The sequence below is a fragment of the Ostrinia furnacalis genome, unplaced genomic scaffold, assembly GCF_004193835.3.
Source record: "Ostrinia furnacalis isolate ACB-3 unplaced genomic scaffold, ASM419383v2 OfSCF3279, whole genome shotgun sequence".
NCBI lineage: Eukaryota > Metazoa > Arthropoda > Insecta > Lepidoptera > Crambidae > Ostrinia > Ostrinia furnacalis.
This window is the reverse complement of record NW_021133518.1, coordinates 52312-78948: the sequence shown is the minus strand read 5'-3', so window position 1 is coordinate 78948 and position 26637 is coordinate 52312. Positions and strand designations below refer to the sequence as shown.

At 38.4% G+C, this 26637-nt stretch overlaps 1 protein-coding gene across 1 annotated transcript; it reads left to right on the top strand.

The window, feature by feature from the left end:
- LOC114357625 (uncharacterized) lies at nucleotides 1-25944 on the top strand. Its single transcript, XM_028311341.1, has 14 exons — nucleotides 1-500; nucleotides 633-1705; nucleotides 2869-3011; nucleotides 4292-13638; nucleotides 14451-14581; nucleotides 15680-15761; nucleotides 17566-17714; nucleotides 18107-18202; nucleotides 18817-19015; nucleotides 20134-20282; nucleotides 22179-22335; nucleotides 23088-23187; nucleotides 24201-24311; nucleotides 25416-25944. Exons 2-14 carry the CDS (start codon nucleotides 823-825, stop codon nucleotides 25749-25751), a joined length of 11883 nt encoding a protein of 3960 aa, XP_028167142.1. The 5' UTR covers nucleotides 1-500; nucleotides 633-822; the 3' UTR covers nucleotides 25752-25944.
- Nucleotides 25945-26637: the final 693 nt, after the last annotated feature.

Genomic DNA, 26637 nt, shown 5'->3' with positions numbered 1-26637 from the left:
AAAACTCGCACGCACACATCAAAATCATTTCCATGTTGGTTTTCGCGGTACTGAGCGTCGTTGAACTTATTTTCTTTTCTAAATACAAAATTACTTCAAAATAATTCATGTTTGGTGTTTAGATTTTGAGATAATAAGTGATATCGTTTGTTGAAAAGCTACAATTGGACACAGTGCTGCGGATAAGCGACATTAGTGAAATAAAGATATGATGGCGCGCGGGAGAGTGCTGGGCTAGCTCCATACTCGTTAGCAAATTGGGACTTTGTTCGAGCGATATACTGACGCTGCTATTTCTGGTTAATGTTTCTGATGCTGTTTAACCAAGCCTACGTGAAAATAGGGTCAGAAGAATTATATGAACATTGGTGTGTTTGCAAAAAAGGAAACCGAGTTTTCGATTTTGTGTGTTTGGTGTTACACCAAGGAGACCGCCTAGCACGATGGACAGTTGATTGTGCTTGATCCTTTCTGAGGTCACGACTAGGCAGGATGCGACCGTAAGTAAGAAAAGTAGTTTTTAATTCAGAAAATTGTGTTTTAGCGGCGATAACAGAGGATATTATATGCAAATATTTGAATAACCTATTTGTTTCGTGATACAGAACTTCATTTCGATTGTTTTGTTTCAGATATGCAATCCTGGCATGATGTGGCGATCTGAATCGGTTTAGAGCCCTATGCGGCTGCGAATGCAATTTTTTTATCCATGTTGCATTGAAAATTTTGTAACATTGAGCAAAATTTGATTTTCGATTTTGCTTATCCTAAAATTACGTCAGCGACGTGTATGAGGCATAATTCGTCTTTTAACTTGTTAAAATGGAAGAATCAGAAGATAACATGAGTTCTGAGGATATTGTGAAGGTGGAAAGTCCACTTTTTGTCAAGGCAAAGCCGAAGAAACGGTCTTTGATTGAACGGGAGCTTGAGACAAGCTTGACAGCTCATATCACTTCTCCTGTCATAAATAGTGTTGGGAACACAAGCCGTTATGGCAGGAGCAGACGTGTCAAACAAGAGGCCGATTATATTGACGTTGAAAGAGGCATACAGCTTATACAATCTCCAGTTCGTGATAAGACGCCTGTTAAAATACAGTCTCCTGTATACAAAATGCATGCCTCAAACTCTCCCATCAAGATAGAACACAAAGAAACTCCTATAAAGGCTCCTATCCTGGCAGACGGCTTAGAAAATCAAATAGAGAATATTTACCATGAAAACATTTCGTTGAGCCGTTTCGGTTCAGATGAGAAGAAGAACAAATCGCCAGCAAACAAATTCCCCAAAGTATATGTTCGTAAGGATTTAATACAAAAACGGGAGAAAGAAGAGACTGTTATGCTGATTAAAAATATGTTTTCACCCTCCAAAAGCGGTCAGAAAAGTAATAATCATCTGAATAATATTCTAGAAAGATCGTCTGAGAAGTACAGTCTGAACACAAGTAATGACAATACAAAATCTCACAACGGATTTTTGAGTAACTCTTCTGTTGTTAAAACGCTTGATTTTGACAATAAAAAAAAGAAGAAGGAGAATAGAGACATAAAATTTCCGTCTAAAAGTGACATATTTGACATGGAGGCTAAATGTGAGTACCAAGTTGGTGACCTGGCTTGGGCCAGGATGGGCACGTATCCATTTTGGCCGTGTATCGTCACTAGAGAACCAAGCAGTGGGCTGTTTGTAAAAAAGAAGTGTAAGTATGATTTATTTGCCTATATTTTAAAGTAATTAATTGGTATAAGCAGCACGTCTAAACATGGTGGTGTAAGTAATATTTATGCAAATTCCCACCCAATACAATCAGGGTGTGATGAATTATTCCAAAGAAAAAATCATTTTCTATGATTGTGACTAATGCTAATAATAGAAAATACACATACATTACCACAACACAAATTATGTGCATAATTTTAGCAACAGGTAGTAATAATTTTTTGAATGTGTAAGTAAATAAATATAATGTGACGTAAAATCATTATTTTTATTCTTATCTACACTAATATTATAAACTTTCTTTGTTTGTTCGGTTGTAATGAATAGGCTCAAAAACTACTGGACCGTTTTTAAAAATTCTTTCACCATTCGAAAGCTACATTATCCACAAGTAACATAGACTAATTTTATTTTGGAAAAAAATAGGGTTCCGTAAAATATGTGGATAATGTAGTCCACGCGTGCGAAGTCGCGGACGGAAAGCTAGTTATTAATAAAGTAGCTGAAGATTAAAATCCAGTTATAATAATAATTCGAATTATAACTGAATGCAGACAACATTATTTTATATCCTTACATAGGTGCGAAACAACAGAGTTATTTTAATGTATGTACCAATTTTATCAGATGTGTGTGTCAACTCTATTCCCAATCTAAACAAAATTATCTTGACTACCTACACATTTACGAAATGTTATTCAAGTTAAAACAAAAACAATCTTATTTTGCATTACCTACATAATTTAATTTATTTAAGTTGTTTACAAATTAACATAAGTATTATTTATTTATTGTATATTTTACCCATGGCTTTTGCATAGACGTTTGTTCAATGAATTCATAGATTTTAGAGAAATAGCTTCCATACATGGCCTTGTGGAGTTTTTGTAGTTTTCATCAAATCAAATCAAAATTTAATTTTGTTTTTTATTACAAGCAAAGAAAATCAGTAATAGTTTTTTACACAGATCAAGTTCTTTTCTGAAATTAAAACAATATAATACAAAAGTGGTCTACTATCTTATCATCTAAAAAAAGTACAAAAGATTCATATTTACATTGAATTTAACAAAAAAATCTCATGCCACTTTTAACAATGTCCAACCGCATATCCTTTACATAACTCACCATTTAAATTTCCAGTGTTCGGACGGATCGAGCGTGACGTCATCCACGTCACGTTTTTCGGGGACAACGGGCGTCGTGGCTGGATCGTCGATACCATGCTTAGGAAGTTCCTAGGACAGCTCGAGTTTGAGGCTACGAAGCAAGCGTTTAGCCCTATGGTACGTATAAAAATTGACAAATGATACAATTAAGCTACAAAAAGTTAAGTTTCTTGTGTTGTTCATAGTACAAGATCTGAATTAGAAGTGACCTGCACCCATCTATTTATTTATTCGAAAATATATCGCAAGTGGGTTATCTAAAAATTCCTAATTTGTGTAATTCAGTTTCAATCTGACGCAGGCGAAGCCGCGGGCAATAGCTAGTTATTGTATGTATATTACAAACAATGCATATTTTTAACCGGTCTTGCCAATCATAAATGTTTTATTTTTTCTGTGTTGTATTTCACTATATTTTTTTTATTACGTCTAAATAGTTAAAAATTTACCGTTACTATTACAAATATTGCAATATATTAATGCAAAAATATGAATTTATTCTCAATCTTATGTTTTTTGCGTCTCCAAAGTGATATAAATCGATCAAATGTTGCAAAACAGCAATTGATATTCCACATTAATATGTATCTGCTGTGGATAAATAGAAATATAATGTGTATGCACATAATTTACATAATTTTTGAATGTGTATGTTTTTATGTCTGAGAGATTCTTTTCAGAATTCTGTCGTGTTGTGGTCCAATGATTTGACTTGTACAATTTACAGTGTCTGATTTAATTCCCTATTTTTTTTGGACTATCCTTCGGATTTATTGCCGCAGTGATTCTGCTAATGTCATGTAATCAAGGCGATTTTGTTACGCATTTACGGCGTGCGCGCATTGATGACTTGTCAGTACACAATATCTATTTTTCTCTATAAGGTGTGAAAGAAACAGACATACTTATACTATCATGGATAATACTGCCACGGCGACAAAAAGTCACAATATGTACGCGCCTTTAGTAAAGTCACTTTGTGTGGTTTATAAAGCCAAACGGTTTTAATATAAGCTTTCTTTAGTGTGATTAACAGAGAATGCCACCCGGCATTAAATCCGCCACTCTACATCAGTTTTATGTACAAAAAAAGTATAAATAAATTGTCAGAAGGGATATAACACAATCCTTAATTAAACTTTGGTTCTATTGAGCCTTCTATAGATTCATAAAATCCTGACACCTACAAGTGTAAAATCCCATGTAGAACCCGGTCAAGTTAACTGCGCACGTTGTGGCTGTGACGTCACATCGACGCTCTGGTACGAACAGGGCGAACGTGGGAGATGTGCAGGTAAGTGCGAGGGAGAGTCGCATTCCAGCGAGGTGAGCAGTTAACTCGACCTGGTTATAAAAAGCAGGTAATTTATTAAGACATCCTTATTTCTTTATTTCAGGCAAAAAAGAAGGACCCAAGATTATACGCAGCCTTCTTCGTCTCCGAAAAGAAGATGCCCCAATGGAGCATATCTGTAGAAGAAGCCGAAACTTTGCTACGCGAGCCGAAACGACTCCGAATAGACCTCTTGTACGAAATGCTAGCAAACTACAGAACCGTCAAATGTTCGTTGAAACAGCAACAAAGAAGCGAGAAGAAAATGGCGAGGACTGCCAGTGACGTGTCATTAAGTGAGAGCCTGTTTGACACATTATTTTCTGAGGATGATGGAAAAACAGAAGACGCAGAGCGAACCAAAACTAGGAAATCTCTTGACGTGTCCGAAGTCGTCACAGCCTGTCTTGACAATATGGCCGCTAAAACCGGCATCACAAAGATCCAAAGACAATCCCATATGGACCGGTGGCTCCAAAAAGCCAAGTCCAAAACACCAGAGAAGACTCAAGCAAACCTAGCTAATCTCCCACCTCCGAAAGAGAAAGAAGTTCCTAGCGCTAAAAAGAAGAAGAAAATATCGCCAATCAGGGTTCCTATACAAAAGCCTTATAGTTTTAGGAAGTCGTCGTACGAGCCTCAAATCCTGAAGCCGAACGATAATGAGCATGACTACAGTACAAAAGTAAATAATAATTTGCCTAAGACGAGCGATGAAAGTGGGATTTCACTTGACGTAATACCAAAAGAAGAACCGCTAAACAGCGCATCTAGTGATGTTGCTATTGACGCAGACCAAAAAGTTCAAGATATCGATGCAGTTGTTCCTGAAGTTTTAAAAAAGGAAGCAGACATCGATGCAATAGTTCCTGAAACTTTAAAAAAAGAAGCAGACATTGATGCTCCACAAAACAGTGCAAAAAACGCCATAGAAATTGGCCTTCTTGATACAACTGATGAAAAAGAAATACAAGAAAATATCTGTAGTGTAGAAGAAAACGAAGAGCTATTATTAGGACTTGATAAGACAGCTGAAATTTTACCATCAACTGAAGAACAAAGTGACAGTATAGAACAAAACACTGGAACACTGGACACTGACAAATCAATTGAAGTTACTGAAGAAACATCTAAAGAAACAACAGACACAGAAAAACAAAAAGAAACTACTGCAAGTCCAAATACAGATACACATAAAGCCACTGAGAGTGATGATGCTGGAAAAAAGTCGGCGGAATTTCTAAAATATATGGAATTGAGACAAGACGCTATCATGGACGAACATCCTGATCTGAGTCACGATGAAATAGTAGATTATTTGTACAAAACGTGGTTGTACGAAGACCATTCTGTGCTAGATAAAAGCAGTGATGATAGTAAGTCCAATGTGAAAAGTGGAAAGAAAAAAACAAACAGGAAATCACTGTCGCTCAATTCGAGTTTTAAAAAAAGCAATAGAAGCCGAAATGAACAAAACACGTCTACAAATTCAACTAAAACAAGTCTTAGAATGAGGCTATCATATTCACCGTCTTCATCTAAAGCAGAAAAAGACCTAAATATGAGCCAAGAAATTAGTATAAAACCAGTTAACGTTATGGATGATGTTCAACCATCGACAAGCTACAGCATGGATGTAGAAATGCCACCATTCAAGGAAAAACTTATAAATCCTTTTGCGGTTGGAGTTTCTAAAAAGAGCAATCGGTCTAGATTATCCAATGTGCCAGGCCCATCCAAAGCTGACATATTGGAAGTGAGTCAAGCGATGGATGTTGATGAAACCCAAACAGCAACTCATAGTAAAGATACAGAAAAAAGTACTGAAGTGCTACCAAAGGAAGAAAAGCCATCTACAAGCGCAATTTCAAGTGATACTAATGTTAGAAAGAGTTTAAGGATATCGTCTAAAGACGTAAAAGTGTGCAGATATTCTAATACAGCTAAAACTGTTGAGAATACTCCAGCAAAATTTACTGAAAGTGCAAAAAATGAGGAATGTATACCCTCAACTTCACGATCGAGTGGTATATCTTCTAGAAAAATCCTGAAATCCAGGACATCTAACACACCTAGTACCTCCAAAAGTAAGAAGGAATTAGAGGTTAGCAATGAAGCTAGTATCTCTAAAGTTACCGAAAATGCTGTAACGACGCCTCAAGATGCAATGGACGTACTGCAAAATGAGTTAGACTTATCTATTAACGCATTTTTAAACGACACATCTGATCTAGATACTTTTAAAGCTGAAGATGACATTGACGTTAAAACTGAAAGCCAAACAATTGAAAACACTCAAATGCCGACTCAACATAGTAAAGATACAAATAAAAGTATTGAAATACCCGCAATTGACGAAAAGCTTGCCGCAAAATCAATTGCAAGTGGTACCACTTTGAGAAAAAGTCGCAGAACTAAGTTATCTCACTCCCCTTCTTCTAGAGGTCAAAAAGAACTCGATGCTAGCAAAGAAGGTGCTAATGTTGCTGCTGTTACTCCTGGAACGTCTCATGATGCCATTCAACATGGTAAGACAGCTGCAGCTACAAAGATTGACGACATAAAGGAAAACTCAGACGACATAAAGATACAGGTGGCCACAAAACCATTGTCGACTGCCACCTCTTCTAGAAAAAGCCTAAGAACTAAGCCATCTAATTCTCCGAGTACCTCTAAAGCTGATAAAGAACTTGACTCTAAAGAAGATAATAATACTACTTTAAAAGTCACTGAAACTACTTCTGAGACATCACACCTTGTCACTCAACATGATAAAGATAAAGACGAAAGCATTAAAGTATCTGAAAATGAAGAAAAGCTTTTTACAATTCCATCATCAAGTGGCACCTCTACTAGAAAAAGTCTTAGAACCAAGCTAGCTAATACGCCAAGTACTTCCAGAGTAGAAAAAGATCTTGACTCCATCAAAGAAGCTACTACTTCAAAATTCACTGAAAAAACATCAGAGATGTCTCAACATGTCACTGAAAGTAGTAAAGATATAGACAAATCCATTTACGTCCCGAAAAATGACGAAAAGCTGTCCACCAAGTCTTCAAATGACTCTAGCAAAGAGGCCAGTACTTCGAAAGTCATCGAAAACTCTCCAGATACGTCTCAAGATGACACTGAACTAAATAAAAAGCCAGATGACGGCATTGAAATCCCAGAAAATGACAATAAAACGTTGTCAAGTGCTACGACATCCAGAAAAAGCCTTAGAATCAGGTTATCAAATGCTCCAAGTACCTCTAGAGGCGACAATGATCCTGACTCTAGTACAGAAGTAAAAGTCATTGAAAAGACTCCAGAGACCACTCATAAAGTCACTGAAAGTGAAAAAAATTCAGACGAATGCATTGAAATCCCAAAGAATGACGATAAACCATCTACAAAAGTGTTTTCAAGTGACACGATTCCTAGAAAAAGTCTTAGAACTACGGTGTCTAATTCACCAAGTACTTCAAGAGCTGAGAAAGAAGTCGACTCTAGCCAAAAACCTAGTACTTCAAAAGATACTGAAAATACTCCAGATTCATCTCACCATGTCACGGAATTTATTGAGCTCCCGAAAAATGACGAAAAGACGTCGACAAAACCGTTGTCAAGTGACACGATCTCAAGAAAAAGTCTCAGAATCAGTTTGTCAAATCCTCCAAGTACCTCTAGAGATAAAAAAGATCTTGATGTTAGCATGGAGGGATCTTCTATAGAAGATGTAACTGTAGTTACTGAAAATACTCAAGAGGCCACTCAACAAGTCACTGAACCTGGTAAAGAAACAGACAAACCCATTGACATCCCAAAAAATGAAAAACTGTCCGCTAAATTTTTACCAAGTAGCTCAACTTCCAGAAAAAGTCTCAGAATCAGGATATCGAAATCTCCCAGTATCTCTAGAGATGAGAAACTTGACGTTAGCATGGGAGCTAGCACATCAAAAGTTCCTGAAAATACTCTAGTTTCATCTCACCATGTCACGGAATGTATCGAGCTCCCGAAAAATGACGAAAAGACGTCGAAAAAACCGTTGTCAAGTGACGCGATCTCAAGAAAAAGTCTCAGAATCAGTTTGTCAAATCCTCCAAGTACCTCTAGAGATGAAAAAGATCTTGATGTTAGCATGGAAGGATCTTCTGTAGATGTAACTGTAGTTACTGAAAATACTCTAGAGGCCACTCAACAAGTCACTGAACCTGGTAAAGAAACAGACAAATCCATTGACATCCCAGAAAATGAAAAACTGTCTGCTAAATTTTTACCAAGTAGCTCAACTTCCAGAAAAAGTCTCAGAATCAGGATATCAAAATCTCCCAGTATCTCTAGAGATGAGAAACTTGACGTTAGCATGGGAGCTAGCACTTCAAAAGATACTGAAAATACTAAAGATTCAACTCACCATGTCACGGAATGTATAGAAATCCCGAAAACTGCCGAAAAGACGTCGACAAAACCGTTGTCAAATGACACGATCTCAAGAAAAAGTCTCAGAATTAGTTTGTCAAATCCTCCAAGTACCTCTAGAGATGAAAAAGATCTTGATAGTAGCATGGAAGGATCTTCTGTAGAAGATGTAACTATAGTTACTGAAAATACTCCAGAGGCCACCCAACAAGTCACTGAACCTGGTAAAGAAACAGACAAATCCATTGACATCCCAGAAAATGAAAAACTGTCCACAAAATCGCTTTCAAGTGGCACAAGTTCCAGAAAAAGTCTCAGAATCAGGTTATCGCAATCTCCCAGTATCTCTAGAGACGAGAAACTTGACGTTAGCATGGGAGCTAGCACTTCTGAAGTTGCTGAAAATACTTCAGAGATTCCTAAAAATGTCATTCAACCATCTCTTCACGTTACTGAACCTAATAAAGATAAAGCCGAATGCATTAAACTGCCGGGAAATGACGAAAAACTGTCCACAAAACCTTCTTCAAGTGGTACATCTACAAGAAAAAGCCTTAGGAATAGACTATCAATTTCTCCAAGCTCACCTCGAGGTGAAAAAGCAATTACTGTTAGTACAGACGCTTTTACAGTGAATGACATCGAATATTCCCATATACCAACTCTTGACGTAGAAAAACATACTGAAATGCCGAAAATCGAGAAGATACCCACAAAATCTGCTTCTAAATTAAGTCTGAAAACAAGGCTACCGAAACCTTCTGATGCATCTGAAGTCAAAACAAATGAAAGTTGTACAACTGCTTCAAAGAGTAATGTTAAAATGTCATCACAAGATCCAGTAAAACTAAATACAGATACAAAAAAAGAGAGAAGAATAAATATGGAGCAATATCAAAAGAGAATACATGAAGAAACTAATCGAATAACAGAAAAAGCAGTAGATATTACGCAAAGTATGGAAATATCTATAGACGCTCAAAATTTAAGTGAGGTTACCCAGACAGGACAACACAGTATTAATACTGAAGTACGCACAGATGTTGCTCAAAATAGGCTTCTGGGTTCAAAAGAGGAACACAAAAATATTGACACTAAAATTCAAGTACAAGATACCAAAGTAGCGGAAGAACCTAAAAATGAAGTGAAAATTACACACGCTGTAGATAACCATGACAAAATAATCCAATGTTCTGAGTCAGTCCCAATTGAAGACAAAGAATATGGACACTTAGATTTCGTATTTTCAGTATTAGATCAAAAAGTCCTTGAAACCCAATTCAACGTTACAAATAATATAGAAAAACTTGCTACAGAAAGCAATAAGGACGTACAAAATATTGACTGTAAAACTCTATCTACTGAGACTGAAGTTAAACTCGTAGAATGTACTAATAATGACGCTAAGGGTGATGAAAAGACACCTGGTGATTCTAAAATAGATACAACGAATATAAGTAATGCTAACGTAATTAGTAATACTCCTAAATCTATAAATAGTTCTACCAGTGATAAAGTAGAAAGTAAAAATAAAAATACCAATATAGATAACTCAAGCAAATGTAAATACCAGAACCTAGTTGATAGTTGCAATGAGCTTAGTGTTCATATCCAAAGATTGCCTCTACATAGTCTTCCTAGTAAGGTTATTAATGTAAAAAATTTAGATAAAGAAATATTAATAGGTAATGTCCGGCGAAACAGTGAAAATAAAACTGTCAGAGACATTAAAACGAGTACAGAATCCAATAAAAAGGATCACGATAGCACTAAGACTACCCACAAAACAGAAATTGTTGATCAAGCAGTCGAAATGGCCAAAAATAAATCGATAGACGAAAATATGAGTGTTGAGGAAGAACTAATGACAAAGCTTGTTGAAGAAAGCTTAGAAAAAGCTAAAGGCAGTACTGAAGAGGCTGAATTGACAACATTGATGGCTAGCATAGCCAGTCCTGTTAAAAAAGTGTCATTTAATCTATTTGAAGATGTAAATATTGGGCCAACGAAATCTGACACTGGTAACGTGCCCAAACTGCCCATAGATACAAGGAAAGAACTGTTCCCAAATAAAAATGTAATTGTAAAACCGATTCCAGATAAAGTAGTTTTCCAACCAGACAGTTCGAAATCACAGCCCATAGACTGTTTAATTCAGCCTCCGAAGATAAATGGCTATGTAGACCTATATGAAGATGATTATGATGACGATGAAGAAGAATTTGAATCTCCGGCTTACTCACCTATTTTTAAAGAACCCATAGAACCCGTGGTTAAAATTGAAGAGAAAAGTGATGGTAACAAAGAGTCAGAAAAGGAACAAATTAAAAATGTTGATGAAAGTGTAACGAAACCCGTTTTAGCTGATTCGTCAGTGAAGAAAGACATTTCTAATACAACAGACTGCAGAAAAGAAACGCATGTTTCAACCGATCAAGTAGACTCATCGATTAATGATAATAACAAGAAAAATGATGATTTAATGGATTCAATTAGTCGTCTACCAGAACCAATCAAAATGAATGGCTACCATTTGGATGAACAGGGAGTGGAGTTTAGTGACAACGATTTTAATGTTGAAACTTCCTCCATAAATTCCGAGGATTCTGAACCTTTGGCGATTACGAAGAAGAAAATAATTTTCAAGAATCGTAAAAATGCTAAGTTGGCCCTAGAAGATCCTGAGTTTGTCAAATATATGGAATTAAGGCAAGACGACTTGATGGATCAACATCCAGAACTAAATAAAGACGAAATAGTGGAATACTTGTACAAAACGTGGCAGTATGAAGAGAATTCAAAGTCTGATATTATTAAAAATGATGACATTGAACAGTCGAGTTTAGTCAAAGGATTGAACGACAATTTGAGGCAAAAGTCTATGAGAAATCGGTATAGAGACAATAAGAAACGGAACAAAATTTCCGATGATGAATTATTGTCAATGAGTTTGAGCTTGAGAAAGAAACGAAGTAAAAAGCAAGATGAAGATACCATATCTCTGAATTCTGATGTAAGCGATACGTCAATCAAAAGAAGACTTAGGACTAGGATATGCCATTCCCCGGCTATATCACTAGATGAGAATGAATTCAGTGTGAGCAAAGACAGTAGTCCAGAAAGAAAACCAGATGTAGAAGATTTAACGATAGATTCTGATGACGTCATCAAAGTCACTAGACGCAAAGTCCGAAATCGAATATTGGACGATTCTACCGACGAGGAATCTGTGTGCCTTTTGACGGTAAAACAAGAACTTAAAGGTCAAAATGAAGATGATGGTACAGTTAAGATAAAAACAGAAGAACCTGAGACTAGAAAATCGTCCAAAAAAGAACATAAATCACCTAAAAGTAACAAAAACATGGAAATCAAAAAGTACTTCTCAGTTGTAAACACAGAAACCAAAGATAAGACTAACGGGCATAACGAAATAGATGTCGGTAAAGATATCAAAGAGGAGTATGACCCAGACGTTGTTTCGATTTCATCCCTCAACTCTGAGGACAGTGAAGTGTCTTTATCTAAAAGAAAACAACGCAAAACTGCTGACAAAAACTCGGAAAAATCTATGGATGATCCTGAATTTCTAAAATACGTCGAACTGAGGCAAGACGTTTTGATCGACGAAAATCCTCAATTGACTCAAGACGAAATCGTTGCATACTTATACAAGACTTGGCTGTACGAAGAGAGCGTCAAATCTGACTTGAAAAAGACGGACGACATCGAACAAGCAAACTTAGTAAAAGGCTTGAATTCTGAAGTGCAGACGAAAAAGCTTAGTCGAAAAAAGATCAAAGTTGAAAAGGAACAAGCTACTGAAGAACTGTCTAAAGACAAACTTAAACGGAAAGTATCTCTAGTTCAACCATTTTACAATGAGGACACAATATCGGACATCGAAGATGAGATAGAGTTGTTCGAGATATTCAGAACCAAAAAGAAAACCACCGATAAAAAACCTGAAGAAAGCAAAGACGATGTTAGTAAAAGTGAGAAGGAAATTAAATCTGAGAAAATTGACGAGTTCATTGAAACTGGAGTGGTTGAAACAGCAACTACAGAAGTATATGATGAAGTGGAATTATATTTCGCACAGCTGCCGAAACCAAAACCTAACGTTTTCAAGGGATTGGTTCGCGAAAAAGTCTGCGAGATTTGCGAGAAAACTGGCAATTTAGTCAAATGTAAAAGTTGCTGTGGCATGTTCCATATCAGCTGTCATAAGAAAGAGCCAGAAGTAGAAGGAGTTGTGCCTGCTGTTAGAGGGAGAAAGAAGAAAAAGAAGAAGCCTGGTCGCAAGCCAAAGAATTTCGAAGACTCCGAAAGCCATAGCGACGAGAAATCTCAAGACGTATCTCTCGAGCTAAATGGATCTATGGAGGAAATCGAATTCAAGCCTCATATAGTCGACGAAGCGGTGTTAGAAGCTGCATTATCAGCTAAAATGAAGGAAATACTGCCGACAATCGATTTGACATACGATTCTTACTCTAGCGATGAAGGCTTGGATTGGAACAGTCTTCGACCTGGCCAGTGTGAGATCGTCGACGTTAAACTCAAACCAAAGATAGTTGTAGACTACTCCGATTACAAATGCCACAACTGTCAAACATACTCAACGCCAGTCTGCTTTGTATGCAAAGGGGCTGTATCAAAAACGGGTGTCGATCACCGTCAGAAATGTCAGACGAATCACTGCAATAAATACTACCATTTGGAATGTTTAGACCACTGGCCGCAGACGCAGTTCAATTCTGGGGAACCATCTAAAAATCACAAGAAGAACAGTGAGCATTTCGAGCCATTTATGTGTCCGAGACACGTCTGCCATACCTGTGTGTCTGATGACCCTAGAGGGTGTAAAACCAGGTTCTGTGGGGACAAGTTAGCCAGATGCGTGAGGTGTCCAGCTACGTACCATACATTCACGAAGTGTCTTCCGGCTGGGACTCAGATACTGACTGGGTCGCTGATCGTCTGTCCACGGCATTATGAACATAGGTAAGATTATCCTTCTTTTCTGTGAAGTAGTGTTAAGAAAATAAGTACCTAAATACGGGTGACATAAGGTTTATAGTTTACTGGTCACTGGGAGTTGCCGGGTTTAAATAAGCTTACTTGTTGCATCGTATTCCCTTACTATTAGGAATTTATTTGCATGTGCACTTAAAGGTTTGTTCAAATAGCGGGAGACATCGCGTTGACTTCCCTCGCTTTTCCGTTCTAAAAACAAGGGCGCCTTCAAATTGCTGCAGTGGTGCCACTATGGTGCGCATTTTTGCTAGTTTTCAAACAATTTCTAGAAACGCAGTTTCAGTGCCTTTACTTTTTGCATTTGTCACGGTAGTAGCGCTGCAACTGTGCTTCTAAATAGTATGAAAACTATAGTCTGGTCTGCGAGCACGTAGAATTTTGTCCAATGACTCCAAGATACTTATCCTTATCGCTCGCGCGTAATTATGTTGCTGTCACGCTAGCACACTCACTGCGGGCGCCCGTCGCACAGTCGCGACAGCAATATAATTACGCGCGAGCGATTAGGATGGGTAGCTTGGGGTCATTGGACAAAATTCTACGTGCTCGCAGACCAGGCTTTAGTAGTGACGTGGTGTCACTGCAGCGCTTCCTCACGCCTCTTATTTGAAGGCGCCCTAATTTCAGCATGGCTTCAGTATGGCTTCTAATTGTTTTGCAACACAAAATTGAAGTAAAAATTTTACTCTTTCGATACATTTAGTTATTTCTCATTCTATATGGCACTTGAGAGACTTCTTGTAGAATGTAGAATGACTGATGTTTTATTTTTCCCCCAGGCCCGGCAAGATACCATGCCACGTGAACACAGGATGGTGCTTCATATGTGCCCTTGGAGGATCCCTGATATGTTGCGAGTACTGCCCTACTTCGTTCCACGCAGAGTGCCTCAACATTGACCCACCAGAAGGTAATTGTTTAATTGAGGCCACTTGTGGTCACCAGTTGGCGCCACTGTAGAGTGAAGTGTGTATGAGACATTGGCGCCAATGGGGATGTTGCCTGGGTCAAAAAGCAAGAGTTTTAATTAGTCCGTCAGTTAACTTATCAAAAAATACTTTACACGTATTTTTCACTTTTTCAAACTAATGAAAATTTAAAGAGATAAAGCGCCCCAAAGTTCATAAGAAGAGGCCCGTGACGTCAACGCTTGCTTAAAAATGCCGCACGTTGTGACGTCGTGCGCAACTTCAACGCACCATAACTATGTAATTATTTGTTAGATTGACAAATAAAATTATATGTGTCCAATATTTTTTGATATTAAACATTACGGACTAAAAAAATTTTTTTAGGCAACTAGCCTATTGGTAACCGCTGAAGCGGTAGGATTCGCATTTGAACTCACTAGTACCCTACTGCAACGGAGGGAAGTCGAACCTTGACTTCGAACTCCTATGTTCTTCTGATTAATTTCGTTGCGGGTCCAATGACAGTTTAACTTTCCCCCGGGACAAACTTGACCTTCATTGGTTGTGTTTTTATGGCGGTCAAGCTGTAGATCCCGGCTATACAGGAGTTTCAGCGGTGGGTAAGAGAGGTGGGAATAGTCCCGTAGTACACTACTGTAGAATAAGTTTCTGTCATTTACCAGTGGCTACAACTAGTGCTAGTGGGTGTATATACGGTAGACTTCATTGATGTAATGAGGGCTACTCTTGGCAACACTAGTTGGCGCCACTGGCAAGTCCTTTGACTTGATTGTCAGTGGCGCTAAGTGCTAAGTGACAATGTGATAGCAATTGATCTGGAGAACTTTGTGATTTATGTTATTTCAAAACAGCAAAGTATCGCCATACAGTTGACGCCATGGTCAAAGTTAGAATGCGATAGCCTTATTGGTACATATCAATAAAATTGGCTATTTCAAATTATTTGTATGACGATGAAATAAATTCTTCTTTGGAACAACAATAAGACCTCGATTACTGTCAAATACTTGCATTTTACATTACCTTCAGTTATAATTCTAATTTATTTGGGTTTAATAAATTAATGTCGTTTGCAGGTGGCTACATGTGCGAAGATTGTGAGACGGGACGTTTGCCGCTGTACGGGGAAATGGTGTGGGTCAAACTGGGACACTACAGGTAAGCACATAATGCTTTCACATTGACAGTAACGTACAGTCAGCTTCAAATAGTTCGTGACACCACAGAATAATAATAAGTACTACGTACAGAAGGTTTACTTCGCGAAGGTATTTAAAAAAATGTAGGTATGCTCAATGTCACATGCAATATGGTGTAATTTAGCTTGTCTCAAGAGTCAAGCACCATTTTGTTGACAAACGTCAGCGATCGGTACTGCGCCGAAACCATAGGGCTGACTTCGGTAAAATGATGTGACGTGAGGTGCCAAACTGCAGAAGATAGCGGAGGAAATACATGATTATGCATGAATTATCATGAATAATATTAACCACTTTTTTACCTCTCAGTGTCTTTAGGCAACTTTAAAAAGTACATTCTGTGTTTTTATTATTATTTAGGCTGTTAAATACTGCACAGTATTTAGTACACAATTTTCTTTATTTTTTTCCATCATACACAAGAATACGCGTGCGTGAGTCAATGCTCGCTCGTATGTGAGGCCTTGTCGAATAGTGATCCTGTAGGGTGCCATCGTGCTTGTTTTGTTTTCGATGTAAACTCGAATGGCCTGGTGACACCCAAAAGTGGCCAAAAAGTTGACAACACAACCTATTCCAATGTAACGAAGACGTGTTGGAAACATTTTGGCTACTTTTGGTGTCACTATTTGACGCTGATTATACCAGAAAATGCAGCGTAAGACGTCCAGATTTACGGCGTGTTTTGACGAGTCGGTTTCTACCGGATCCGACGCCAGAACGGGTAGAAACCATCCGGGTCGAACACCGATGAAATGACATAATCTCAAAAGTTATAGGAAGGATGCGGGCCGTTACCAACCGGCCAATTTGTAAAACGTTGGAGGAGGACTTTGTTCTTTTTTTGTTTCTTCTCAGTTTATTTTTATTTATTTATTTATTTATACTTCAATACTAAAATATTAACATTAGGCGAACTTAATGCCATAAGACATTCTCATCATTTGTTCTGTACATGATTTTTTTAATTTCCTCTGTGTGTCTTGCTTGTGTATAAATAGATCGTTTCATCCACGAAGACACGCCCCACCACTTTTTGGTCTCGGTCGCGCGGGGTGCGGGGAGTTTGATCCGAGCAATCCGAGCGTCATTATTGTAGTGTGCGTGTACACTCATGGATAATTTAGCGTGTACCGATAACACTCAAACGTCAGCGGAAGAATGGTGGGGCGCGTCTTCATGGATGAAACGATCTATACCTTCTGTCAAGTAAAATATATTCTAAAGTCTGTTCGCCGAGAGTTGATAAAAAATATATCAGAGGTTCTAAACTCATTATTAATTGCGGCCCGCTAATTATTTTTGTCGATATAATGAAAAAGTTGGTAGATTATTTGGCCTAGCCTTTTTTTTTTGGCCTGGATTCTCGGCTCTGTTACAATTTTATTTTGGACTACCATTTATAAGAATGTTCTAAAAATACCAATTATCTACCAAAATCTACTAAACGATTTCGCACTACTAAATCATCGTTCTCTTTGCCTCAAATCTACCAAAAAAGTAGAAATCTACTATAAGTGGTCACGCTGTGGCCGCCGCCGCCCGCCGGCCGGGGCGCTTGACGACAGCTGCGTGGCTCGTACCATGGTACTCAGTGCGCGTTGTGACAAACGACGCCCGCCATACAGAATGCGATAATTAAGCGACAGTCGCTATTGCAAGACATTTCATAATATTTATCAACTCTCGGCGAACAGACTTTATTCTTACATTTGCTGTCAAAGTGTAAAACTTTATTTAATTTTATTTTATTTTCTATTTAGGTGGTGGCCAGGAATCATACTGCACCCGAGCGAGATTCCAGAGAACATTCTCTCAGTGAAACATTCGCAAGGAGAGTTCGTTGTGCGGTTCTTCGGCCAGTATGACCACTACTGGGTCAATAGGGGGCGCGTCTTCCCGTTCCAAGAAGGTAATATAACAAGTGACAAATTCAAAATTCAAAATTTTTCAAATTCAAATTCAAATTCAAAACGTTTATTTGCCAAAAACACACTCAATTTATTGATAAAATTTTTAGATCTGTCAAAACGAGATTCTACCATAGTTTTTGTATGGCAAAGACAAGCTGCAGTCAAAACGCGACTTTACCCAAAGATTGTGTTAAGTAGACAATCTATGACGTCATTTCTTCAACTTAATGAGAGCTATCGTTTTTATACTTAACAGTTGGCACCACTGGCGATTGACATGACTTAGTCTACAATAGTGCCAACCTGGTAAATGCAAATGGAATAAATAGCCTGTACCTGATAAAACAAATGTATACATGTATTTTGTATAAATGAAACTTATTTTTTGCAGGTGACTCCGGAAGAATATCAACTCAGAAGTCCAAAATTGACGCTGCATTTATCACGGCGATGGAACACGCACACAGAGCATTTGAAATTCTTAAAAGTAAGTAATTCCGTATCGTACCATCCATCCATATTTGAGGCCGTCAGCGCAAAAGTGGCCTAAGCTTAACATATTAGTATGGAGCCTAAACTTGGTTAGGCCACTTTTATACTGCTTCGTAGGCAAAAACAATGCGCGCAAAAATAATGTTTACAACGCCCCATCTTAGTTAAGCTAAGGGTGAAACTAGGGATTGGCCGCTTTAGCATCAAAATTGATTAGGTTTTGAATAAATTGCAATAGATAAGTACGAATATGAAAAAAGTGGGTTAGGCCACTTTTGCGCTGACGGCCTCATTATTGATCTCATCTTCCATAGACAAGATTTTTAGAAATTATAAGAGCTATTTTATTGGTGGTCTGGCGTTGACATGCAAATTTTGCGTATCTAGTTTTTAAGTATGCAAGCATTTGATTTACAAAAACAGATCTTGTACTACTTCTTCTCAGCATTGGCTCACCTTATTGTCCCAAAGCAGCAGTTGAGTTAAAAAAATAATTTGATGACTTTTTAATACTGACAATAGTCCATTTACTTGTCGGTTAATGTAGTTTAGATTTTGTTTACTTTAAACTTGCATTTACAACTTTAAAATGAATTATTTCTCTTGCAGACGCTGACACAAACGATGAAGAGTCCCAAGACATAGCGTCGTCTCTCTTACCGCCGCACTACGTCAAGTTAAAAGCGAACAAGCCGTGTGGGTCACTAATTGGCCGTAGAACTGATATTGAAGAGAGTTCGCTAGCTCAGTGCGAATGTGACCCGATGGTCGCTGATCCTTGCGGGCCCTACTCTCATTGCCTAAACAGGTAGGGTTCTTAATCAGGGTGTCCACATTCTGGAAAGTCAGGGAAGCTCATAGCAGTCAGGGAAAGTCAGTGAAATAGAGGGGTCACCTGGAAAGTCAGGGAAACATTGAGATTTTGTCTACGAAAACACTGTTTGTCTCCCGAAATTTCCCAGTGTTTGTAAAATGAGGGATTTAATTAATTTATGCTCTAGCTTAAAGACCTTTGATCTTGACTATCGAAGCATTTTTTTTTCAGGTTTGGAGTGATCTACATTATAAAAACTTAATTCATCTTAAATTACCTGTAAATTACGATTTTTGTTCGCATTGTAATTGAAAAAAGTAGTTTGATTGAGTTGACAAAATAGTGACGTCACTTGCTTGTAATGCCATACAAAATCTATGGGAGAGTTTCGTTTTGACAGTTTTAAAAAGTACGTCAATTGAGTGGTGGTGTCAACATGACGTCTATTACGCGCGAGCGATAAATAAGGATGGGTAGCTTGGGGTCATTGGACGTTTTTTTTGTGCTCGGCGACCGGACTTCAGTTGATGCCATTACCTAGACGCCAATAACTAAAGGCGAATAAGCCACGTGGCTCGCTCATCGGCCGCCGCACTGATATTGAAGAGAGCTCGCTTGCTCAGTGCGAATGCGACCCGATGGTCGCTGATCCTTGTGGGCCGTATCACAGAATAATAATAAGTACTACGTACAGAAGTTTTACTTCGCGAAGGTATTTAAAAAAAATGTATGCTCAATGTCATTAACTATATGGTGTAATTTAGCCTGTCTCAAGAGTCAAGCACCATTTTGTTGACAAACGTCAGTGATCGGCACTGCGCCGAAGCTATAGGGCTGACTTCGGTAAAATGATGTGACGTGAGGTGCCAAACTGCGGAAAATGCGGCGAAGGAAATACATGATTTAGCATGAATTATCACGAATAATATTAACTACTTATTTACCGCTCAGTGTCTTGAGGCAACTTAAAAAAGTACATTCTGTGTTTTTATTATTATTTAGGCAGTTAAATACTGCACAGTATTTAGTACACCATTTTACTGTTATAATCTTCCTTTATTGCCTTTAATCTCAAGTTATTTAAATTTAAGTTATGTTTTCCATTTCCCTAGGATGCTGTTAACCGAATGCGGCCCAATCTGCCGCGCGGGCGATCGCTGCAGCAACCGCGCGTTTGAAAAACGACTGTACCCCAAAATGGTGCCCTATAGAACGCCGCATAGGGGCTGGGGGCTCAAGACGTTAGAGGACATAAAAGCTGGTAAGAATATTATTCTATTATACTTACTTGTTTTCCGGTACGCGGCCTCCACTCCAAAACCTTGCTGCCCCATCGGCCGTCAGTTCTGCGTACTATGTGCCCTGCCCATTGCCACTTCAGCTTGCTAATTCGTCGGGCTATGTCAGCGACTTTAAGTTCGTTTACGGATCTCCTCATTTCTGATTCGATCTCGTAAAGAAACACCGTGACAACGCAGCGTGGGACGTCCAACCACAAGGTGGACCGACGACATTATAAAGGTAGCAGGAAAGTGCTGGATGCAGGCCGCTACCAACCAAGCAGCATGGAAAGCATTGGGGGAGGCCTATGTGCAGCAGTGGACGTCCTATGGCTGAAATGTTGATGATGATGATGATACTTACTTATCGATTACCTATCTCAGAGTTTCCCTGCGTTACCTCAGGAATGAGAAGATCCGCAGGAAAACCAAAGTGACCGACTTAGCCCGCAGAATCGCTAAAGCCGCCACTTGATTTTAGCAATTCTGCGGGCTATGTCGGTTAGTGGTTGGGACACATAGCTCGTGGAGCTGATGGACGCTAGGGCAGAAAGGTTCCCTAGTGGCGACCACTAGGTGGACCGACGATCTGGTGAAGATTGCGGGAAATACCTGGATATGGGCAGCGCAGGACCGATTGTTATGCAAATTCTTTGGGAGGCCATTGTCCAGCAGTGGATGTTATTGGGCTGAAACGAATGGACCTATCAACCGCGCGTTTGAAAAGCGACTGTAGGTACCCCAAAATGGTGCCGTATAGAACGCCGCACAGAGGATGGGGGCTCAAGACCTTGGAGGACATTAAAGCTGGTGAGAATATTCATTCAACTATACTTACTTACCGAGCACCTATATCAGAATTTCCCTGCGTTCCTTCAGAAGTGATGAGATCCGCAGGAAAACCAAAGTGACCGACATAGCCCGCAGAATTGCTAAAATCAAATGGCAGTGGGCGGGGCACACGGCTCGTGGAGCTGATGGCCGTTGGAGCTAAGAAGTTCTCGAATGGCGAACACGGGCCGGAAGACTTAGTGTGGGCAGACCCCCCTCTAGGTGGACCGACGATCTGGTGCAAGGATGTTATAGATATAAAGTTTCTGTTATGGATACGGTTATGGATACTGTCACGGATATGAAATCATTTCGGATATCCGATAGTTTCTGTTACGGTTACGGATATCCATTACATCCTTGATCTGGTGAAGGTTGCGGGAAGTAACTGGAAACTTAACATCTGAAAAAAAAAACGTAACGTTACGGTAACGTGGGGCCGGATGCAGACCGTGCTGCCTACCGGTCAATCTGGAAATTATTGTGGGAAGCTTTCATCATCGTCATCATCATTTCAGCCACAGGACGTCCACTGCTGAACATAGGCTGATGATTTCCACATCACCCGGTTGGTAGCGGTCTGCATCCAGCGCCTTTTTTTACTATCCCGCGGATTTATTGCCGCAGTGATTCTGCCTATGTCAAGTGTTCAAGGGGACACATACTTTAGTCTGCTTCAGAATTTTAGGTAATGCTGCAGTCTTTTCCTTCCTGCTACCATTATGAGGTATAGTCTGGTCCGTGAGCACGTAGAATTTTGACCAATGACCCCAATCTACCCATCCTTATCGCTCGCGCGTAATTATGTTGCTATCGCGCTCGCACACTCACTGCGGGCGCCCGTCGCACAGTCGCGACAGCAATATAATTACGCGCGAGCGATAAGGATGGGTAGCTTGGGGTCATTGAACAAAATTCTACGTGCTCACGGACCGGGCTTTAGTCGATCTACCTTGTTTTTCTTTGAAAGTCTTGAAATAATGATACTCATCCACTTTACCAAACATATTATTATTTATTACCAAGTTCAAAATTATTCTTCCCAGGTCAATTCGTGATAGAATACGTAGGCGAACTAATAGACGAAGAGGAGTTCAGGCGAAGAATGAACAGGATGCACGAGATCCGAGACGAGAACTTCTATTTCTTGACATTGGATAAGGAAAGGATGATCGACGCTGGCCCTAAGGGAAACCTCGCTAGGTGAGATGGTTGTTAACATCTTAATGGGCATAATAAGTCCAAAATTGTTATTGTTTTTAGACCTTATTTTATAGGAAACAGGTTTAAAATATGGTGGGAACTATAAGGGCTAAAAAGCATGTTATGAGACGACCCTCAAAATACATATAATTGAAACTTGAAGTTTGGTTGAACTTAAATGTGTATCATTATGACGATTTATTTATTTATTTAAGCTTTAATGTCACATAATTGGTACACAAGGAATTTAATGACATAAGGAAAACTTAATTAAATTAAATTAACTACAGATTGAATCTATTCTTCTGTGTAAATTCAAGTTGTGTCGTTATGTATGGACATAACGACACAACTTGAATTTACACACTTGAAGTTACGCACTTTAGAACGACGACGACTAACGAGTACGACTTAAGAGACGCTATAAATACTGTTGTACCACTGTATTTTTATGTGTGCAATAAAGATTTTAAATAAATAAATAAGTAGCGGAAACCTGGCCAAGTGAGAGTATTTTTTTAAGGTTGTAGCAACTGAGTTCATAACCCTGGTGTGATCCTTGGTGTAGACTTACATTTTAATTGATTCAAACATATTCTTCTTCTTGTCGTGTCGACAACATACCCACACAGCGTCAGCCCAAAACTCAGCTACAAGAATGGCATTCATTACATCATTTACATCCTCCTGCGTGCAGTTGCATTTAAAACATGATAAATAAACACTTTAATAAAAAAACGTTAATTTCTCAGGTTCATGAACCACTGCTGCGAGCCCAACTGCGAGACCCAGAAGTGGACCGTGCTGGGTGACGTCAGAGTGGGCTTGTTCGCCATCAACGACATCCCAGCAGTGAGTTACATTATAAATAGAAACACACACAAGGGCACGTTTTTTTTTTATCTACAACGAGGAAGCTCTTCAAAATCAAAAAAATCAAAATCAAAAGTATTTATTCAGTTTAGACCACAAGTGGCACTTAGTGCAAAATAATAAAAAAAGAAAAGGTAGCCCTTATGGGGCACTTTACATGTCTCCTTATCTTTTGGGCCCTACCAGCGCTTCGAGACAAACATATGGCAAGTGCTGAGAAGAAACGCCGGAACAAACTCACTTCGTCTAGTGATACAATGTCATGGTTGCTACAAAATTATATTATAGTCTGATGTTCTGTCCACTATTACTTATTGGATGGATGAAATAAAAATAATTAAAAAAAGTGACTTAAGCATAAAAACATTCTTAAAGAAACTAGAATACGATACGTATTTGGACCTGACGTTACGAATAATACTGAGTTGGCCAGTTGACCTTCAGCTTTTGTCGCTATAGTCCGCTTTGTGAAACAAATTCCAAATTTATTAACCCTGATTATTTATACAATATGTAACGGAAACACCGTCCGATCCATTAAGGTGTTAATAGGTATCGAGTTAAGATTCCATTTGTGTAATAATTTTCATAAAATATTATAAAAAAAATACCCCATGAAAAATAAATACAAAATTTACAAAAATAAAATAGCTTACATGGCAATCCGAACTGCAGTGTAGAGGGTACGCGGGAGGGGTAGAGATGCGCCGGCACGCGTAGCGACGTCATAAGGTCATGACCCCCAGCGTCTTAAAAAAAGCCGCGCGCCGACAGAGTGTTAACGCTTTTTGAAAATTTCCCCGTTGTAGGGTAAATCATTGCTAAACTTATTGACTTTAAAATCGACAAAAAAATTGTTTTTATTAATTACGTAATTTAGATACTTGTTTTGGTAATGTTGTTAAAGCTACTTTATGACCCTTTCGGATCGGACGGTGTTTTTGTTACATATTGTATAATATTAATGTATTGTTTAATTACTAATATTCCAGAATAGCGAGCTAACCTTCAACTACAACTTGGAGTGCGCCGGCATCGAGAAGAAACGGTGTTTGTGCGGCGCCCGCCGCTGCTCAGGCTACATCGGCGCTAAACCAAAGCAGGTCAGCATTCAATAGCCTAGTCAAAATTAAGCATTCAAGAGCCTAGTCAAAATTAAGCATTCAATAGCCTAGTCAAAATTAAACATTCAAGAGCCTAGTCAAAATTAAGCATTCAATAGCCTAGTCAAAATTAAGCATTCAAGAGCCTAGTCAAAATTAAGCATTCAAGAGCCTAGTCAAAATTAAGCATTCAATAGCCTAGTCAAAATTAAGCATTCAATAGCCTAGTCAAAATTAAGCATTCAATAGCCTAGTCAAAATCAAAATTAAGCATACAATAGCCTAGTTAAAATTAAGCATTCAATAGCCTAGTCAAAATTAAGCATTCAATAGCCTAGTCAAAATTATAAGATTTTAAACTTTCGCGTTTTTTTCAATTTCAACTAAAATAGTAAGACACGGGTCTTAACGCGACGTTTATTAATGAGATACATTCTGTACTCATGGCTTGACGTTTCTCAAATCCTCTCCACTGATCGGCATTATCACACTAGGACAGTTCGAGAAGCGATTGAAATTAAGAAACATAAAAATTTCAATCGGGAGGACGGATTTAAATTGTCACCAGTGTGGAATCCGGTGATTAATAAATGCAAACCGCGAATTTTGCCGTCAAGTACGAATACGGATACTGTGAGTGTTGTGTGTCGTGGTAACATCACTAGTGGTAGTGTAACAAATGACAATAATGAGGGTAGTTGAAAATCTTCAAGCCCGCCCGAACGGACGACGCCGCGAACCGCCAGTCTGCTTTTGACCACGGCTGCAGCATCGCAGCCGAAACGTCAAGCCGTGAGTACATAATGTAACTCATTAATAAACGGCATTTGACTACGGACTGACTACGGACTTCCGCAGAGTCATCTGTGTGTGACATTCGATTGCGGACTAAAGTCCATCTTCTGCGCAGGCCTGAAGACAACCTTCACTTTTCATAGCGGTTAAACTGTGATCCTGGCTATAAAAAAGTCCTGTCAAAAACGAAGTCCAACTGTTATAAAATAAAAATTATAATATGATCCTACCCGCGGCATCGACTTCTTATTTTAATAAATAATGTCTCATTTCTTTGAAACCTATTGTAAACTCACAACTGTTTCACAGGACGAATCTCAACCAAAGAAAAAGCGCACATACAAGAAACGCGCGAAACCTGTCGAAGAATCGCCATCTACGAAAAACAAGCCAAAACGGCCCGTCGGTCGACCATGCAAGCCTAGAGAACTAACCGAGATAGAAAAAGACCTGTTAATAATAAAAAATGCTACCAACGGCATCTCTAGCGACTCTGAAACGAGTAGTAGACTGAGTAGCATAGACAATACTAAACCGTTAAAAAGAAAACGAGTCAGTTTTTCGACGGAAGAGTCTGGGTGTAGTTCACCAAGCACGAAAAAGGCGAAACTTGATGAACAAACTGAAGCGGCGACTGATTTATAGTAAGGTTGGTTAAAAATAGACACTTTGTGATGTGAATTTAAAATTGTTGTCAAGATCCGTTGGTATAATATTTGTCACATAAAAATTTAGATACCGTGACGATATGCAGTGCTGGTCACAGATATGTGTCAAGATGTTTGTCAAGATCTTTGTCAGGGTTCGAGGATATATATCAAGGGATATATATCAAGATATATATCGGATATATATCCGATATATATCAAGCCGGTTTTGATGATATATATCAACTTTTAAAATTTGTTACTGTATTTGTAATTTTTGACATAAGATTTTGATTTTTTTAGTTGATTTTGCCGTATTTAAAAGAATATTTTATGTTTTTGCTTTATTTATCTGATTTTAAGTTTAAAAACATTAAATACATGTTTATGTAACACATATGCAATATTATTCATGAATAATACAATAAAATAATACTGTGGCTTTCATACAAAATTGATATACAGGGTGTTTGGCGCATCGTGTGCCAAAATGATTTGGCGGATAGAATGGGTCATTTCCTATATTTTCAGCCCCCATAACACGTTCCATGTCAGGCGGCTACTTTTATATTAAGTTTTTTAGTAATTTCACCAAAATACCCAAATCGCATCATTTAATTTCAATTTAAAAAAAAACTACTAAGCGTAGCCTCAAAGTAAATATTTTGTTTTGACTTGCATTGACATAGAGTTGCATCAAATCTAAATTTACTGGCAAATAAAGTTGATATATATCGGATATATATCATAAATATCCGATATTTTGATATTTATAATAAATATCGGATATTTTCGAACCCTGATCTTTGTACAGATGTGTTTGGAAGATAGTTTTTTTTGCAACTATGACTTCCATACAAGTTTCGAATATTTTTGGAACAGTT